The sequence below is a fragment of the Saccostrea echinata genome, unplaced genomic scaffold (assembly GCF_033153115.1).
Source record: "Saccostrea echinata isolate AGI-Se365-2 ecotype Australia unplaced genomic scaffold, CSIRO_AGI_Sech_v1 ptg000005l, whole genome shotgun sequence".
Classification (NCBI taxonomy): domain Eukaryota; kingdom Metazoa; phylum Mollusca; class Bivalvia; order Ostreida; family Ostreidae; genus Saccostrea; species Saccostrea echinata.
The window spans coordinates 15,416,131-15,434,892 of record NW_026889754.1 but is presented as its reverse complement, the minus strand read 5'-3'; the positions used below and the strand labels follow the sequence as shown (position 1 = coordinate 15,434,892).

The 18,762-nt window shown below is 33.0% G+C and overlaps 1 protein-coding gene across 1 annotated transcript in view; it reads left to right on the top strand.

Annotated features, from left to right (window-relative positions):
• The window catches only part of LOC133179708 (mucin-4-like), a 38,210-nt gene extending 21,530 nt beyond the window's left edge, over positions 1-16,680 (top strand). Inside the window, exons 14-44 of the mRNA XM_061314401.1 lie at positions 536-682; positions 950-994; positions 1,250-1,279; positions 2,002-2,040; positions 2,840-2,872; positions 3,008-3,064; positions 3,610-3,630; positions 3,769-3,813; positions 4,011-4,064; positions 4,171-4,200; positions 4,492-4,578; positions 4,786-4,995; positions 5,088-5,189; positions 5,422-5,463; positions 6,605-6,661; positions 7,931-7,969; positions 8,164-8,184; positions 8,377-8,394; positions 8,708-8,725; positions 9,829-10,086; positions 10,291-10,632; positions 10,926-11,069; positions 11,319-11,522; positions 11,725-11,745; positions 12,012-12,044; positions 12,192-12,215; positions 13,585-13,608; positions 13,887-13,910; positions 15,830-15,862; positions 16,016-16,042; positions 16,577-16,680. Of these exons, the coding sequence (XP_061170385.1) occupies positions 536-682; positions 950-994; positions 1,250-1,279; positions 2,002-2,040; positions 2,840-2,872; positions 3,008-3,064; positions 3,610-3,630; positions 3,769-3,813; positions 4,011-4,064; positions 4,171-4,200; positions 4,492-4,578; positions 4,786-4,995; positions 5,088-5,189; positions 5,422-5,463; positions 6,605-6,661; positions 7,931-7,969; positions 8,164-8,184; positions 8,377-8,394; positions 8,708-8,725; positions 9,829-10,086; positions 10,291-10,632; positions 10,926-11,069; positions 11,319-11,522; positions 11,725-11,745; positions 12,012-12,044; positions 12,192-12,215; positions 13,585-13,608; positions 13,887-13,910; positions 15,830-15,862; positions 16,016-16,042; positions 16,577-16,680 (2,333 nt within the window). The remainder of the gene's footprint in view (positions 1-535; positions 683-949; positions 995-1,249; positions 1,280-2,001; positions 2,041-2,839; positions 2,873-3,007; positions 3,065-3,609; positions 3,631-3,768; positions 3,814-4,010; positions 4,065-4,170; positions 4,201-4,491; positions 4,579-4,785; positions 4,996-5,087; positions 5,190-5,421; positions 5,464-6,604; positions 6,662-7,930; positions 7,970-8,163; positions 8,185-8,376; positions 8,395-8,707; positions 8,726-9,828; positions 10,087-10,290; positions 10,633-10,925; positions 11,070-11,318; positions 11,523-11,724; positions 11,746-12,011; positions 12,045-12,191; positions 12,216-13,584; positions 13,609-13,886; positions 13,911-15,829; positions 15,863-16,015; positions 16,043-16,576) is intronic.
• The last annotated feature ends 2,082 nt before the right edge of the window (positions 16,681-18,762 follow it).

The following is an 18,762-nucleotide window of genomic DNA, read 5'->3' as shown; positions in this document are numbered from 1 at the left end:
TATCATGATATATTTGTTTACTCGGAGTTATTTACTATGATATGTTTGTTTACTCGGAGGTATGTATCATGATATATTTGTTGCTAAGATCTTGTAAACTTGTAAATGTAAAGCCCCTTCCCTCTTCTTAAATTTTTTTAAGGTATATCTTTCTATGTATGCAATGGATGGGATAGCGGGTAATAAGTTAACGTAGACTTCTACATAATTGTATAATATCTGTTTTTTTCTAAGTATACCAGTGCTGAATAAAATATTGGTCTGAATTAAGTTTTTTTTCGTCAATTTATGTCATACTTTATTATTCAAATAAAGCCCTTCATTCATTTCTGTAAGAATATTGAAAATTATTACCAATTTCGACAAGATATTTTTTTTCTTTACTGTAATTCAACTTGTCGCTAATATCTGTAATTGCATGTCTTTTACATTAATAAGACCTTAGCAAGACAACAGATGTACTTTTACCATTTATCTTTAAGCCTATCAGAGTTTATAAAAAACGGAAGTTTATGTGTTTACTTCCTTTACTTAGGTGGTGGAGCCAATGCGTTTCAGGCACCACCAAGGAGGCGCCCTACAACAACCACCACCACCACAACTACTACCACAACACCACCACCGACCGTCCAATCACAGCCCGACTTCACTGCGCTTGCCCAGAAAATGATGCAAAGTCTGAGTAAGTGAACTCAATATCATCATTATTTGCCACATAGTTACATTAAACTACCCATTTACTGTTACGTGATGAAAACAGCGCAACAATGGTTAGAGATCAAAGGGCTTGAAGGGTGTAAACGTGTGTTTATTATATATTGTACGGGAAATAACATAAAGTGAGGAGTGAAAAGTGAATGTCTTTTGAAATGGAACTAAGGAAAAAGCATTGTGCAAACACACAAATAATTTGTTTACCAGTTTACAAAAACAATGTCTTTTTCTACAGACTCTAAGAATTCCCCTACACAAGATCAGCTACAACAAATGATGGGTAACTAGTCTTAGACCTCTGTGTTTTGTCCGTATTCGTGCTAACAGTGTCTTTCATTAATAAAGCAATTTTGAAGTTGTTGATCATAAAATTTTGTCTTTTTCTAATGCTTTTTCTGTTCGGGATCAAAGAATTGGTGGACAAATTCAGTAAATGTAATAGTGCCTTTTTGATTAGAGCTATGAATTCTTTTACTCTTAAATCTTGGGAATAAGGTAAACATATTTTGAGATTAAGGTATATGTTCTTGCACAGCCTCTTTAGGTTCCGGTTTACAGGGTGAAGGTAAGTATTCGAAGTAACTGCTGCGGATATTTTAACAGTGGAGAGTTTAAACACTCCGTGTACTTATATTTGAATAAAATCTTACTTCATAAATACTAATATAGAACAATATAATATTTACGTTAATAAAATTGATATGGAATCAACGGATATATTTATAGTCGAGGTTTGTACACTCACAATGAAAACATTTTACTCAAAATGGCATCAAGTCATCTGCAATTATATTTACATTACTTAAAAGCGCAATATTGTAATAGATGTTTGAAAAAGGACGATAACTCTTCCACATGCATATGTAAGCTCTTTCTACGTTATATTTTTTGTTGGTTTAGATTTAATACTCATGAATCAAATTAATGATCGATAAGACAAATTAATAGATAGTGACTCGATTGCTCAAGTCATAAAGAATATTTTTATGACCCTCCATTATTGCGCTTTTGATATCATCAACGTTCCATCTTTGGTAAAGGTGCATTTTAAGAGAGAAATGTATGACTTTTGCTTAATGCTTCAGAGCCAAGTCAATAATGTTATTACGATTTTTTATATAAACCTTTGGCTTGTATAATTGCATTTTACACTTGAATAGTAAATTTTGTTGTACATTTTACATTGCCACTTATACTTCTTACAAAATTAAATATTGCATTTTTGTACCTCTTTATTTTGTAATTCGGTTCTGTAATATATGCGGTAACATTTTCTTCTTTTTTTAGGGATGGGTTCGGGTGGAAACCCCCTCAGTCAATTAATGGGTAAGTATCCCTCAAGTACTCCTCAACATCTGTTTCTACAGAGATTTATTAGTCCCCTACCGGTGAAACCTGAGGGGACTATAGGTTTCCTCTGAGTCTGTCTGTCCGTCCGTCTGTCTGTCTGTCCCTCTGTCTGTCTGTCCCTCTGTCTGTCTGTCAGTCTGTCCCACTTGGTTTTCCGCACTTTTTTCCTAAACGCTTGCAGATATTGAGCTGATTTTTGGTATGTAAGTGTATCTTGATGAGATACAGATTAAGTTTGCATTCCGTTCCGCTTCATTGATTTTTGATGGAATTACGGCCTTTTCAATTTTTAAAAGTTTTCCGCAATTTTCTTCTAAACGCTTTCAGATATTGAGCTGATTTTTGATATGTGACTTTACCTTGATTAGTTATAGATTAAGTTTGCATTTCGTCCCGCTTCATTGATTTTTGACGGAATTATGGCATTTTCAATTCTTAACGGGAACCAGATTACACTTGCCGGTAGGGGACTAGTATTGCTAATGCAATACTCTCAGAATGCTTGTTTTTTTCATAATTATATCATAATTAACTTACAGAGAAGGATTACATTTCTAAATGGACGTTTTATTTAAATTTATCAATTTGTTATATACATTTTTCATGTATTCATTTATTTATTTAATTTACATCTACTTATTTATTATTTTATATTTATTTATTTATGTATTTTGTGTTTCTTTTAAAAAAGAGTATACATCATTATTTGAACGTTTAATTTTATAGTTATTTTCTTATATATTTAAAATGTATTTATTTATATTTTTCTCTGTAGCATCCATGGGCGGTGGAAATGGTGGGGGACAAGGTATATTTTCTAAGAACTTCCATAAATAATCAGAAATTATTTTTTTAATAAAATCTGGAAATAAGATATGAAAATAAGAGCAAGTAGAATTAAATTTACTCCAGTCAGAAATAACTATGTATGGTAACTTTTCAGGAGAGTCCAGCAGTAGCGGAAATAGTGGGAGACCAAGTCGATTCAACGATCCAATGAGTAAGTCAATATTAATCACAAGTTAGTCTATACTAAACATAAGTCGATACAATGAGTTGGTGAAAATGTTTTATAAGTCAGTTTGTCAAATTGGTCGAAGACAAACGTTTTTAAATTATACTTATTTATTTTTATTCAACATTTCTTAATATATATATATATATATATATATATATATATATATATATATATATATATATATATATATATATATATATACATATATATATATATATATATATATATATATATATATATATATATATATATATATATATATATATATATATATAGTATGTAATTATTTGATACAACATGCCAACATGATGACTCTTAGAGAAGAAAATAAGAGGGAGTAGTCTGTTTGAATCAAACGTTTTAGCTTGATTATGATACAGAATTCTTTTATCCTTCTTGTAAGTTACCAAATTTGTTGATAATTTATAATTTTTTCATGAAAAGAATATTTTGTAAAATAAGTTGCATTATTATATTGATTCTAATAAAAACCATTTGACCTCATTTGTCCATACATTTTTATTTAGGTATGGGAATGGCCGGAATGAGTAAGTAACGTAAAAATATATTTTCCTTTTCTTATCAGTTAATGCATATTTAGACATAATCTTCACAAGTTCAATGTTAAGTTAAAATTTCAATGTTTGTATTGTGTCAGTCGTAATATATGTATTATTTCTACACAGATCCAATGATGCGAAGAATGATGATGAGAAATATTCGCATGGGCAGTAAGCATCCAAAGTCTTGAAGATTCTAAGCTAGAAATCTTCATTTACATAATATTCCTTCATGTTTAATGTTTCATAATTTAAACACTTGATTGACCTTTTTCTGATATGCCAATGGCATTCTTCGTATTGAATTTATTGTACAGTGCTTCTCTTATTACATATTAATTTTACATTGAATGCTGTTATAACTACAGATACTGCCACTGACCCCGGTGAGGTTCCTGAACAACCCAATCCTGGAGAGACAGGTAAATAGATCGTTTGCTATATTTAGTTTACCTCTTAACTTTTATTTTCTGCGTGGTGATAGTCAAAGTGATCAAGACTTATGAACTTTATCTTTTTTTCTTTAAGGAATGGGAATGAACCCACTTATGCTAATGGGTAAGATATTTCAATTCTATGTGTACGAAGCACGGTTTACAGTTTCTTATAAAACGTTAACGTTTCTCTGCATTCAGTTGCAAAATACATTTGCTAAGACATTATGATATAGTCCTCTAATCACAAATATACATTATACTATATAATGGAATTGTATAAACAGATTGAAAAACTTTATTAATTTCCAAAATTTAAGTTTACCTTGTTACATGACTCAGTGCTAACTTACTTGTATATCCACATGTTCATGGTGTAATGAAATACCAAAGCTATAATTCGTATATTGTACAGCTTTGGGAGGTGCCGGAGGAGGATCCAGCGGGGGCGGTGGACTGGCCAGCCTTCTCTCTGGAGGACTCGGGGGTGGAAGCGGCGGTGGTGGTACGTAACAATGATAATGGCGTCCTTTAAGACAGCTAAAACATCAATTTGAGAAAGATTTGAGAGAAAAAAATATTTATTTTTTCTACAATATGGTTGTACAAATAATGATCAACTTTAATAACATAAAAATGATGTACCACATAGAATTTTATGTATATTTCAAATGAGAGTAAAATATCAAGTTTTAATGTGCAAACGTAGGACTTGCGTCCCTCCTCGGTGGTGGTGGAGGCGGTGATATGATGTCAGCCCTGGGAGGGGGCGGGGGAATGGACATGGCAGCCATGGCGCAAGCAATGAGCATGCTCGGCGGAGGAGGAGGCGGCAATGCTGGACCTGACGCAGGGTCAGCGAGTGAAGCATCATCTCCAAAAGCATCTTCATCTTCGTCTAGAAAATCAAACAAAGGAGGTGCGTCTTAGTTAAAGTTCAATTGAATTGATGTACCCTTTTGTAGTTTTAGATTTGTAGCTAGTGCATGTTGAACATTATGTCTTTTTAAGTACAATATACAACACTTGAATCAACAGCGTCCAAATCGTCATCTTCTAAGTCCAGTAGTACCGGAACCGGAAATGCAGAGCCAACTCAAGCACAGGAATCAGGTCTGCTTGTCTTCCTGTCCTTTGTTTTCTCTAACAAAACCAACGTTTTTTTCTTTCTTTAAATTAAAGTAAAATTTGCTTTCGGTCATTTTTCTATTCATTAAGATAAATTATACATATACATGTATATTAAACTTGATATGAACTTATTTTATATATATTTGAAAGTCTTAAGGAATATATCATCTAAAAATGTTTATTATATGTTTATTGTCATACGGGTTTTTTTAAGGTGGTATGGATTCCATGATGGGTGGACTAATGGGAGGAATGAGTAAGTATAACCCAAACAAAACCTTACTCTTGTTAACTATTCTTAACTATGGCATGTACTTTAATACTGATGTACTATGAATTTGAGAACTTTTTTCTTTGAGATTTAAAGCCTTGGTTTCTCTGAAATTCCATATCAATTATGTAAATCTTGGAAATAATATGTGAATATATAAGAACTTTTTTCCTGTAAATATCAAAACTACGAGTTAGAATCGTGGAAAATGGAATAAAATATAACAGTGAGTTGTTAAGTCATATAAAAATAATTTGATGTACTATTGTAAAAACATGTACTAGTATACGTTAGTAAACTTTATTTAACTACAATGCATTTTTTGGCAAATATTCTATAGAATTGAAAAATGAAGATTATTTAGGGCAAGTCAGTTTACTATAAACCTCATAGGCTTCTATCAAAATGTTGTCATTCGAATAAATTCGCAATGCTTCCCTTTTGAGCTTAATTTATTCTAAAGTTGCCATTTCTTTCAAGTTACCTAAGCAATAAAATTGTTCCTTGCAAAACTCTGTCTGTCTTCCATCGTCGGATACCCACGGATGATCTAGTCTTTTACTCATGAGCCGTGGGCAAACTCGTTGAATTATCGTCGTTAAATATGCAAATTTGCCGATTATACACAATCAATCACTCTTTAATTTTATAAATACGTTTTTTAGTTTGCTATTTATAATAATATGGTATCGTACGTTTAAACGTGCGAATTTTGTTCTAATACGATAAAAGACATGTCGTACAGGTCACTGGCATCATATACAAGTCAGGAATAATGTAGGGGCACCTTTCTCAAATTGGGAAATACACCGGAAATTTCATTACTTGCAATCGGTGTGTTAACCACATAAAAGTTTTTGTTATTGCCGAACATACGTACGTATGGTAAACTGTGATTCGTTGACTTGCCATCGCGACTCTGTGCAGCAACCAATCAAATGAGCCGCGCATATTAATTACATACGACTATATTTCGGCGAGTTTGGCCACGTGTGATGAGAAAAAGACTAGATCAACCGTGGGTATCCGACGATGTCTGTCCTCGTGAAACTTACGAGAATGACAATTGGTTAACAGTTTGTTAAAATTTTACTTTTACTATGATTTATTTTTTTTTTATGTTTAGACCCCTTGGCAGCCATGATGGCCGGAGGAGGCGGGGGAGGAATGGGAAATTTGGGAGGTAGGTACAAGGAGTATCTCATATAAATCCACAATGTTTACACACCACTCACTCTTTCAAAAAGATAATATTTTTTTGTTTGTTCAATGCCCCTTCAAGAATTATTCGCTCACATTGAGACACCACCTCTTGCCGGTGGAGGGCTGCAAATTTAGTCCTTTTCGGCGCTTAGAGCCATTGAGCAGTGAGGGTTCTTTTTCGTGCCGGCACCTACTGCGACAAGGGAACTCGGTTTATACAATCCAAAGGATGGGTCTCCACATCATACAGTGGATTCAAATCCACGACGTAAGGATCAAGTCTTTACTCCGCGACTATCCAGCATACGCTCTGATTACTACACCACGCGGGGGACCAAACAGATAATAAAAACCGTTAGAAATCCCCTGCCCTGTATATTTTTCTAGCTTTTCTGTACGGTATCATTTAAAAAAAGGATTGGTTACAATCCATACTTGATACAAAAATCCGTTTACAATAAAAATGTGATCTGACACTTACAGAGAGTTCTGCAGAGTGGGGCTATTATGATTGTATGTAGGTCATAATAAAAAGATAATGCAACATTTTATGTGTTGGAAGTTCCCGGAATCATGAAATCGAGTCCACTGTCACAATGTCGATGAATTTCTAAAAAAAAAATGGAATTTGTAATGATTTGAAATTAAATCAAGCAGAATTTGTTCCTCAAACTACAAAGTTTTAATTTCGATAGACATATTGTAGTCCTAGAGCCATGGCTCTTTATCACGTACATGGCCTGAATATTTTTTTTCCTTTTTTTTTTGTCGATGCTGAAGCATTTTTATTAACATATTTCCTTCCCTTCTCTTTGCAGCTTTGGCAAGCATGATGGGTATGATACTACATATAAAATATTCCAGTTTATGGCCCGGATCCAGGAAATTTTGAAGTGTGTTCCGAGTTAAATGTCAACAGGCTACTCAAAAAATAATCTTTAAACAAGTTCTGTATGTAGTAGAAATCAATGACGGACAAGCGATTTCACTATTTTAATTCTTTTTCCCTTTAATTTTATTGGAGAGGGGGGGGGGGGGAGGGGAATAGCAAGTCTTCCTGGATCCGCCACTGGATTGTAAAATCTTATTCAGAACAATTTTGTATTTTTAATTTTGTTAACATTATCAAGAGCCTTATTTCAAGTTTGCTAAACATATTAAAACAGTAATTTTGTAATATAAAATATCATATAAATGCCATTTTTAAGGGCTGAAGTAATATGTAAATTCTCTACTTTCTGTTTCCTAGGTATGGGAGGTGGAATGGGAGGACTAGGAGCCCTGGCAGGTAAGGAATCTGGATTTCTACTTTCATTTTCTGTTTGCATCCAATAATAATCAAAAGTGTGTTCAATTAATCAATGCTGATAATGAGTTATTGAAAATACCTGTAAGTTACTGTCGGCAAAAATTCTTTATTTGTTATTTTGATTGATTAAGTGTATCAATTAATTTATAAAAATTGTTAAATCTTTTTTTCAGCACTGGGCGGAGATTTACCTGGTAAGTAACTCAAGCAAAAAGTTAAAGCTGTCTTGATAATTTTTATCTGTTCTGGCACAAATTATCACATTCCTTGTATATTGAACTTAATAATTTATACAAAGAACAATTACATGTAGTACTTTTTTCTCTATTTATAAATGCACAAATTGGTGACTTAATGTGGCATTATTTTTTATCTGTGTAAAACAGATATGCCGTCAAGGGGAGGTAAGCGACGTAGTGCTACTAACAAAGTAACCATCCATGAATACTCACTAATAAACATATATCTGTGTATAACTCATTTATCAAGCCAATTTCACTAGAAATCTGATCCATCTGGGCTTTGTCTGCAATAGAAACACCATCATTGTTAAATAGTGATATTGTTTATTTTCCTTTTGTTGTTTAGCAGTTGCTTCACTTTTTTAAATCTCTATTTTATTAAACATATTCATTTTAAGTGTGAACATCATTAAAAAAGCGGAATTCGTAGAAATTATTGATGAATATATTCTCAAAAATGGTATTTGTATTAAAGGAATGATGGGCGGTCGAGGTAAGATAAAACTGGGATTTCATACACAAATGACGTCAATGTAGACGCGCAGTATTTGCATGAAATTAGCTAGAGTAAATTTTGTATGTATTATTCCGCCTCTTTCAATAACATTTACTACTATTATAAGGCCCTGTATTACTATCTATAGTTTTCTTAAAGCCTACATATCTAATAATTGCCCGTACGTCAGAAAATTATAAACGAGTACACCAACTGTACTTCCGATGAAGGAACAGATGCAAAATGGAGCATAAAAATTTCCGCTCGTGATTCTTTCCTATTCTGACGTAATCTTAAAATATGACATTTTTTAACGATTAACACGTGAAAGTGTTATCCCGCAAAAAATCATTTGATCCGAGGCGAAGCCGATGTCAACAATGGTTTTTCAAGGGATAACACATGTTATCATATTATGTTTCACATGTTATCCTAAAAAAGATTTTTTTATACTGAATGTATTTTGAATGCATATACAGGAAAATGTCACTGTGAACCGTACGCGCAAACATTCTACGGAGTTAACAATTTTTATACTGTTACCCGTCGTCATGTATTCTCAACCGTTGCTATGTAATGTTACCCGAAGGGTGTGGTTTATGTACGTGGTAGAGTGCCTTTTAACAACTGTTTTTAAACCAATCAAATTTGGTTATTTGATATGAAAATACAACAGATTAATTTAGAAATTTTCCTTAATAGATAAACCATAAATACATATTTACAAAACATAGAACAATTTGGTTGTGCAAAGATAAGTAATGAAAAATGAAGGTAACGAACAGTAATTAAAGTCAGAAATTTATTGAAACAATACAAATTGTGTGCAGAGAAAACTCCCAAAGTAAAAGTAAGTGAAAGTCACCACAGTGCAGGGGTAATGAAATTGTACTTTGTACTCTATCATATTACATGTAATTGTGAAGTTACGCAATAAAATAGCAATTTAGACAATTATTTCTGATTTTTTTTAACACTGTAATTACTTTGAATCCGGACATACACTGTACCTCTTCCAATATATCGATTAACAAAAAAAAAAACATTGTCCAGTCTGATATTTGTTGCTTGTCATATATGTCATTAATAATCATTTACAGGTGGTATGGGTGCTATGGGAATGAATCCAATGGCTGCCTTAATGGGAGGAATGGTTAAAAGATCCACACTAAACACTAAAACAAGCGACGCTGGCCGATCCCGGAGACGAAACACAGACTTCACAGTAGGAGGAAGAAAGGATCCAGTGCCTGTAGATCTGTTTTCTGCTTCGTTCACACCCGTAAAGAGCCATATTACCGGAAGTTCTGTAGCCATCGGACGAGGTGGAGCAGTCACAGATACAGCTTCTCAAAAAGGTTAGTTTAATGCTTGAAAAGTTAGATATGAGATATCACTTTATCACTTGATTATGCTTGAACGTTTACAATTCATTCAAACTAGTTGAAATATTCAAAATTTGTTTCCTTTTTAAAGTTTAAACTTCAGTCATATGAAAGTCATTTATAATGGCATGTTGGATAAAGTCCCATTAAATAAATATATAATATCTCATATTGCAGCAATACCTCCACCAGATCCGTTCAGAAACTCAAGGATACCCACCAAATCTACACCATTTGAAAAAATCCACTATCAAGAACCGCCTAACTCAAAAAGAATGAGGAATACGCCACTAGAGGTCACATTCCACCAGAAAACTGCACAGTCTGCTACAAACACCTTAGAAAAAGTTGTTCCTCAAATGCCCGTCAATAACAAGGCTGCAGCGACGTCACCTTGGAATAACCCAGCCACAGTCCAAAATACCTTGAACGCTTGGCCTGGAGGCAATAATATGGCTGTTACAACAACAGTAGCGCCACCTACAATTACTACTGCTCCACCTGTCATCACGACAGCAGGTTTGACTCAACTCTAGGCCCTACTTTTCGTGTAGCTTTATGAAATTACGAGCGGGAGTTTAAGAAATTTGTAGATTGTAGTTTTCAGTTTTTTGCAAAACATAAGATTTACACCTAAATAACTCTATACATTCTATAGATATAAATTTGTAAGCCTTCTTTAAAGACATAAATATATATAAAAAAAATTCTCCGAATATTTATAAATACTACTTAATCCATTTCTCCATTCCTTTCCCCTCGAATGAGACCTTAAAAACATACAATCAATCAATCATTCTTTTTCCTTTCAGACGCCTTCTTCGGACTGACACCTAACAACGCTGCCGATCAGATGTCTCACATGGGATTCCTAATGAACCCAATGCCGACTCAGACACAGGCATTCGGTGCCAGCAACATGTTCGGCATGGGCGGACTTTCTGAGATGGGACTAGGTAAAATAAACGTGTTAAATACATCGTCTTTATTCGCAGTAATACTTTCATTGTGTAGTTTTTTATTGTTTAGTAGGTATTTGAAGTATTCTCCTTATGCCCTTATGCTCTTAGTTATTTTTTAATACAAAATAATATGCATTCCACACATTCAATAGATTTTTCTCTTGTAGTTTTATTTGTAATAATTCTTTGTGATTTCATACTTTTTATTGTTAAAATCCAAGTAATGCTCATCTAAAAATGTAGGTACAGATCCACTTCCTACGACTGGATTTAACGATCACAGGTCTATGATGGGCGGAACAGGAAGTATGGGAGGTCAAATGTCAATGATGGGAGGAACAGGAGGCATGGGTGGCACAGTTCCGGGATCCCCTGCCGGTGGAGCCAATTCCTTCAACCAAATGTTATCAAACGGTGCTAACACTGATCTGCTTTTTGCCAGCATTGGTGAGTTTTAATTTTTCAACTAAGGCTGAAATTTCTTCTTCAAGCAAGTAAGCTTTTTGTTGGAAAAATTTAGGCATCCGTTGTCCCTAAATTTTTGTGTTTAAATTCATTTTCTTATGTACCACAGAATGATACTATTTTGAAAGTATTTTCAATTATCTTCTTCTAGGCTTATTTTTATGTGCAATTTTCTTTTTTTCAGGTCTAATTCCAGATCAAATAGGTAATATACTTTTCTTAACTGAAAAAAAAATATACCCGTTGTTCTTAATGGAAGTAAGCATTCAAAGCTAGTTTGCATTTTCACGACAAATTATCTGTTTTCTATTTCAAGCCTTCAAATTGACAAAAAAAAAACAAAAAACAAAAAACAAAAAAAAAACCAAAACAAAACAGTATTTTCAAATACAGCTGTATAGTTTACAAATGAAACATTCCATTCTGCAATATTTAGTAGCTATGTTGATGATTTATACGTTTGTCTTGTAGCCGATATTATGGGAGGAACCTCACGCATGGCATGTAAGTTTAGAATCAAAATCGAAAGTACAAATCGAAAATAGACCAAAAAAGTATGATTTATAACTTGTACATCGTTAAAAAAATCTCCTTAAAAAAAAACATACATTTATAGATCTCTTATCTAATATGATTTTTATTGATTTTCAGCCTCGATGCCCATGGACATTAAGAGTAAGTAATGACGTTCACTCAAAATTATTCATAGTCCGGCTTTTTTCCAGAAATGGTACACCTTGCTATGTACAAATAACGCCCTTCGATTAATCCTAACAATTTAAATAGATGTTCAAATTCTATAAAGTTACGAAAAGATATTATATGACCTGTAAAGTAGCAAAGAACTGCGAAGGATAGTATTGTTCTCCCGCCTACCTCCAAGTCAATTTTCAAAAGTTAACACATTTGAATGATTTTTCATATCTATATAGATATTTCTATGAATTTTCATAAAACATTACTTTTTTGGGAAAACAAAGAGAGAGAACTCTAAAATTTTGGTAAAACTTCACTATAGAAATCAACGGAAAATGGAAAATATCTTTAAAACATCCCCCCCCCCCCCCCCGAAACAAAAATTCCTTTTTACAGGTAATGTGGACTGGCATTTCACAAATTCATACCAAAGCTTTTTGTGTTTCACGGGGGGGGGGGGACATAAGTTTACAGACAAAAAACTACAAAAATGCTTATTTTTTCACCAATTCCAAAGGGGTTAACAACTAAAACATTGTATTCTATTAATAATATATGTTTAATTTTATATGAGTAAAACATAAGAAAAAGATTCAAGGAACATTTATTCATATCCAAGAATATTTTAAAATGTGGTGATGCTTTAAGGCCCGATTTCAATGAAAAATATCGTCTACCCCCCTTATTCAAAGAGCTGGAATTAGGGGTAATTAACTATTTAACACTGGAAATAAAATTATCAGTCAATTTCCATTGAACAACTGTTCTTTGCATTCAACAAAGATTTTACGGCCAAATTGCCATTAGTATTGAATTAAATGGGTGTAAAATGTAGGCGGAAATCGAGAGTTAGCGTGCGTATTTCTTAAACCACAGTGAGTTTTTGTTAACTTTAAAAGATTCTACATTTAGCGTTTTGCATAAATAATTTTTATTTATTGATTGATTGATTTATTTTTACTTTAAGTGGACAATGTTAGAAATAAAATCTGAATAATTATTCGGAATTTCTTAATAATAATTCAGTCTCCTTAGTATTCTTGCTTGGACAACGTATCATGTCAAATATCAAGCATGAACATTTAGTGTGACCTTAACCTCGACACTGCTAACCATTTTTCCCCCAAAATGGACCCTGTAAAAAAGGACATATTCTGACCAAAAAATATGATTATTTGGTAATTTTGTAAATTAATATGTGCTAAAGATATGAAATCTCTTCAGTTTTTTTTTTGGGGGGGGGGGGGTTAGGCCATTGGCTTAAAATATTCAAAATTTGGGGGGGGGGGGGTCTCTTTCATCCAATTTATGAAATATATATATTCAATCTTTCTTTTGTTTCTTTCAGTGAGGGCTATCCAAATGAGACAAGGTAATACATCGTACTAGTATTTTATGATTTTGATTCTGATCACCTTAAGGGCTATCAAATCGAGCAAACACGGAAAAACATTTAGTTTTCAAAAAAATAAATCTATGTTGTGTACTGAAAGTTGAAGAGATAAGGGGGTTATCTTGAATTCAAAGAAACACAAAGTATTTTCATAGGAAGTTGTAAACAAACAAAATAAAAAGTGATACATCTTTAATTTTTTTGTTAAATTTTACATATCAATAAATGAATTAAAATATGTTTTCTTTTCATTTTAGCTGGAATGACACCGGATCAAATTGGTTTGTATCTCTTATCATTACTAATTTCTCATTGAACTTAAATGTATAAAATGGGTTATGACATCTAATCCTTTACGTAAATACAGCTGTATACTCTACATGGCATTGTTTATATATGCATTTTAATTATTATCTAATTGCACATAGGGTTTTTCAAAGGGGCTTAGTCTAGTGACCGGTAGTAAAATTCAATTAGCGGACGACAATTTGATTCTGAAGGGGGGATGGAGGACTTGCAAAATTTTTTCGAGTTATTTTTTTTTTTCACAAAAATAATTTTGCAAGCAAAACATAAAATGAAGAGGCCCTTAGTATAATTCAACCCTGGAAAGGGATCCAGAACAATTAATAAGTATACAATAAAACAAAATTAACTGATAAATGAAGATATGTAGTTAGTTTATCTGCTAAATCCCAGGAGCAGAGGAGAAGATTTTCAAATAATTTATGCATTTTCACTATAAAATTTATAGAGTCCTGCCTTCACACCAGAATCCCAGACCAAGGTGCCATGAGATTTACAATTTTGAAAGAGGCACCTTGCTCGTTATAACCATGCACTTAGTTTGTTTGCTTAATATCAAGGAACAGAAGAAGAAGCTTTCAAAAGAATTTATGCATTTTCACTACATAAATAATAGAGCCCTGCCCCAGTTGCAAAACCACAGATCCAGGTGCCTTGAAATTCACAATATTGGAAGAGGCAACCTTACTCATTATAACCATGCACTTAGTTTGTCTACTTGATACCCAGGAGCAGAGCAGAAGACTTTCAAAGAATTTATGCATTTCCATTATTTGATCAATAGAATCCTATCTATTTCCCAAACCCCTGAATTTGGGACCATGAGCTCCACATCATTTTAGGTAAAGGTAGGCTTGCTTTTTAAAAGCATGCATTAAGTGTGTCTACATTTGTACCCCGGAGCAGAGAAGAAGATACAAGACTTTCAAAAAATTAATTAATTTTCACTATGTGGTTAAAGAGCCCCACTGAACGCCAGAACCCTGGGGCTATGAATTTCAAACTAAGGTAGAGGCATTCTTGTTCATCATACCCATGCTCTTAGTTTGTTTGCTTAATATACAGAAGGGGGTTCAGAAGAATTATTGCATTTTCACTACAGGATCAATAGAGCTCCGCCCTAGCACCAGAACCCTTATCCAGGGGCCATGAATTTATTAAAATATTGGCGGAGGGTTCTCTACTTATTACAATCAGATAGCAGTATTCTGGAGTAAAGAAGATATATGAAGATTGCATGAATTGATGTTTTTTGCCCGACCCCTAGGGCCTCTAGGGGTGGGGGTGGAAGAGATCTTTTGTCCCCTTTTGCCCATTGATGCTATATACCAAAATTGGTTGAAATTGGTTTAGCGGTTCCAGAGGAGAAGCTGAAAATGGTGAAATGTTAACAGACGCCTGACCACGCATGCATGCCACGGACGAAGACAGATCGCAATAGGTCATTTGAATGGCTCAGGTGACCTAAAAAAATGCCAAACTCCAAAACTTTATTTCATGCGGAAGGAGGGAGGATATAGATCTAGTACTAGGCAATGACAGATTATTCATTTTCTTTCCAGTTGAAGACACTTTATTTATTTTCAACATTTTCGAGGACAGAATATTTATTTCCAAAATGTGCCAGCCCCCCTCCCCTCAGAATCAAATGGTTGTCCCCTTAAACCATATTTATGAGGACATGGATGATTTAAAATAAAAAAATATATCTTCATATACTCGTATGAACGCGCATTTAGCAATTAGTTTTAACAGAGAAAATTTTGTGTAGGTTACATATGAAAAATCTTCTAAATATTTGTATCCAATTTAATTTTCATTCTTCTTGGAGTTCCGAACTTGGAAATTTTGGATGTGTTGGATATGTATTCATTACCCCCTTGCTTTTTTTCAGCCGACAATCTCGGAGACGTAATGCAAGCAAGAAGTAAGTTTTAATATCAAAACATCTTAACAATTTATATCTAAATTATTGAACCATGGTTAGTTTTTATTTTTGTTCCAACATTTGTAATTGGTTTATATTGTTGAATCAAAGATTGATATTTATATATTTTTTTTTACTAATCTTTTACCTTAGGAGCACAGATGAAAATGGCTTCTAGAAGTAAGTTTGAAGGCATACACTTTATGATGTCATAACTTCATCACTCTCTACCGTCGGTTCATACATTCACCTCTGTCGTTGGCTCGCGTATATCGCAGTGTTAAGCACAGGAAATAGTGCGTTTGTTTTAATTCATTATAATTAAATTCCTGTACTTATGTTTGTCTCTTAAGGTATATATTTACTAAGTAGATCTAGAAATATTAGTTAAATTTGAAATGTTCCTTGGAATATAATGTTTTATACCTTATGTCAAAAATCTTGACGCGAGCCCATTGCAGAGGTGTACGAGAGAGGAACGAACGACAACTCTGAAAGGGAGATTGCATGGTCTTATTTAAATATTCTCTATAAATCAGCCTTTCAAATATTGTTTTCCTTTTTTTAAAGCGTTTTAAGGACAATCCTAAATTTTAAGTTAGTGTAAAACTCAAAGTTTCAGAGGATTTTCACCCCCCCCCCCCCAAAAAAAAAAACAAAAAAATAGAAAAAAAAACTACATATGTATTTAATTGTTGAGTGTCTTCATTACAGTGTCATTAATGGGGTCCATGGGTTCTTTAGGAGCATCAAACAGAGCATTGCCAGGTATGAATCGACAAAAACTCTACCTTGATACACCCAAAAATTATATTTAATGCCTGAATTTATACAAGTGCATGGGCATATTGTCATTGAATTTTTGGAGATATTAAATGTGGAGAATATTCAAGTGTTTATCAATTGAAAATATAATTTAAATTTGTTACTGAAATTATACTTTAAAATACAGAACAGATTAACCACTGATATGGAAAAAAAAAATAAACGAAATGTTGGGCCAAAATAAAAAATACCTTTGTTTCCCCTAACGCGATCGACACAATTAAAACCTGCCGACTGAAAAGGTTTTTTTAAAGAAGATTATTCAAATATTTTTTTTTAATTTTTATCATCTTTTATAAAATACAATTTCATCAAAATCCGTTCTTATCAGAAATTCAAAATGTATTTTCAAAGCTTCTGTCAGAAAAAAAATAAATATTTACCTACCTACCTACCCAACTTCAGATTCTAGGGTCGGGTTAGGGGAAACAAAGATATTTTTAATGATGGCCTTGACACACATTTCTGGATTTGATTTTAATATTTTTTTTTATAATTTTATTGTAGGAATGAAGTAGAACAGTACTAAATAGCTTAGCTTCACCTATCAAGTTCTCACATCATCCTGCAAATACACACATCATCAGGCGATAGGGGGCGTAACGAAAATACCGACAAGGGCAGATAAACCATATGATTATATTTTGTAATATATTTACTATAAGGCATCAAAGGTGTATCGTAAATATGTGTATAAAGACAATATGAAAAGCCTTTTACTCTCTGTACTTTTTTCCGAACCGTATCGGTTCGCACATGTATTTTTAATTGTTCAATTAATTATCAAGAAATTCTTAATTGACAAGAGTTATTTCCCCTGCCGACGTCTGTTAGCCTTAACAATGACAGTTTTCAAATCAGCCTTGATTCGTCTGATACAGAAAATTTTTTTTATGTGTTGCATGTCATTTCTTTTATAATAAAATATTGTAAACCATATGTTTTCTTCTTCTTAATGGATGTATATATTGTATTTGTATCATAACTTTTAAACGTTTGGTTCTAGGGATTTCATATTTCTCAGTTATGCTCCCTGAACCAAGACCTTTCTTAGAGTAACATTATTTTTTTTTATCTCTTGATCTTGATCCCGGTGTTTTACTCGCAATTGCGAACTTTAACCTTTAATCTGCCATACGGAGTATCACATCTTGTTAATTATTATTTTTTAATTACCATGTGTACTCTTTTTCTGCTTATACAATTTTTACACGTATTTTACACCTACCATCACTATTCTCTAAACAAAGTATTGTCAAACACACATTTATGCATTGATTTCCAATTTTTAAACTGAGTGTAAACAATTATAGTAAAGATTTTTCTTCCCTATATCCCACCAAGTCGTACAAAAATTTAAACATACATGTCCGTCAGCATATTGTTCGTTCTTTTTAATCAATTTGATGTACATTAACGAGATAAAAATACCTTATACATTAACGTGATAAACATAGCCTATACATTAACGTGATGAACATACCCTATACATTAACGTGATAAACATACCCTATACATTAACGTGATAAACATACCCTATACATTAACGTAATAAAACATACCCTATACATTAACGTGATAAAACATACCCTATACATTAACGTGATAAACATACCTATACATTAACGTAATAAAACATACCCTATACATTAACGTGATAAAACATACCCTATACATTGACGTGGTAAAACATACCCTATACATTAACGAGATAAACATACTATACATTAACGTGATAAACATACCCTATACATTAACGTGGTGAACATACCCTATACATTAACGTGATAAAAATACCCTATACATTAACGTGATAAACATACCCTATACATTAACGTGGTGAACATACCCTATACATTAACGTGATAAACATACCCTATACATTAACGTAATAAAACATACCCTATACATTAACGTGATAAAACATACCCTATACATTAACGTGATAAACATACCCTATACATTAACGTGATAAAACATACCCTATACATTAACGTGATAAACATACCCTATACATTAACGAAATAAAACATACCCTATACATTAACGTGATAAAACATACCCTATACATTAAC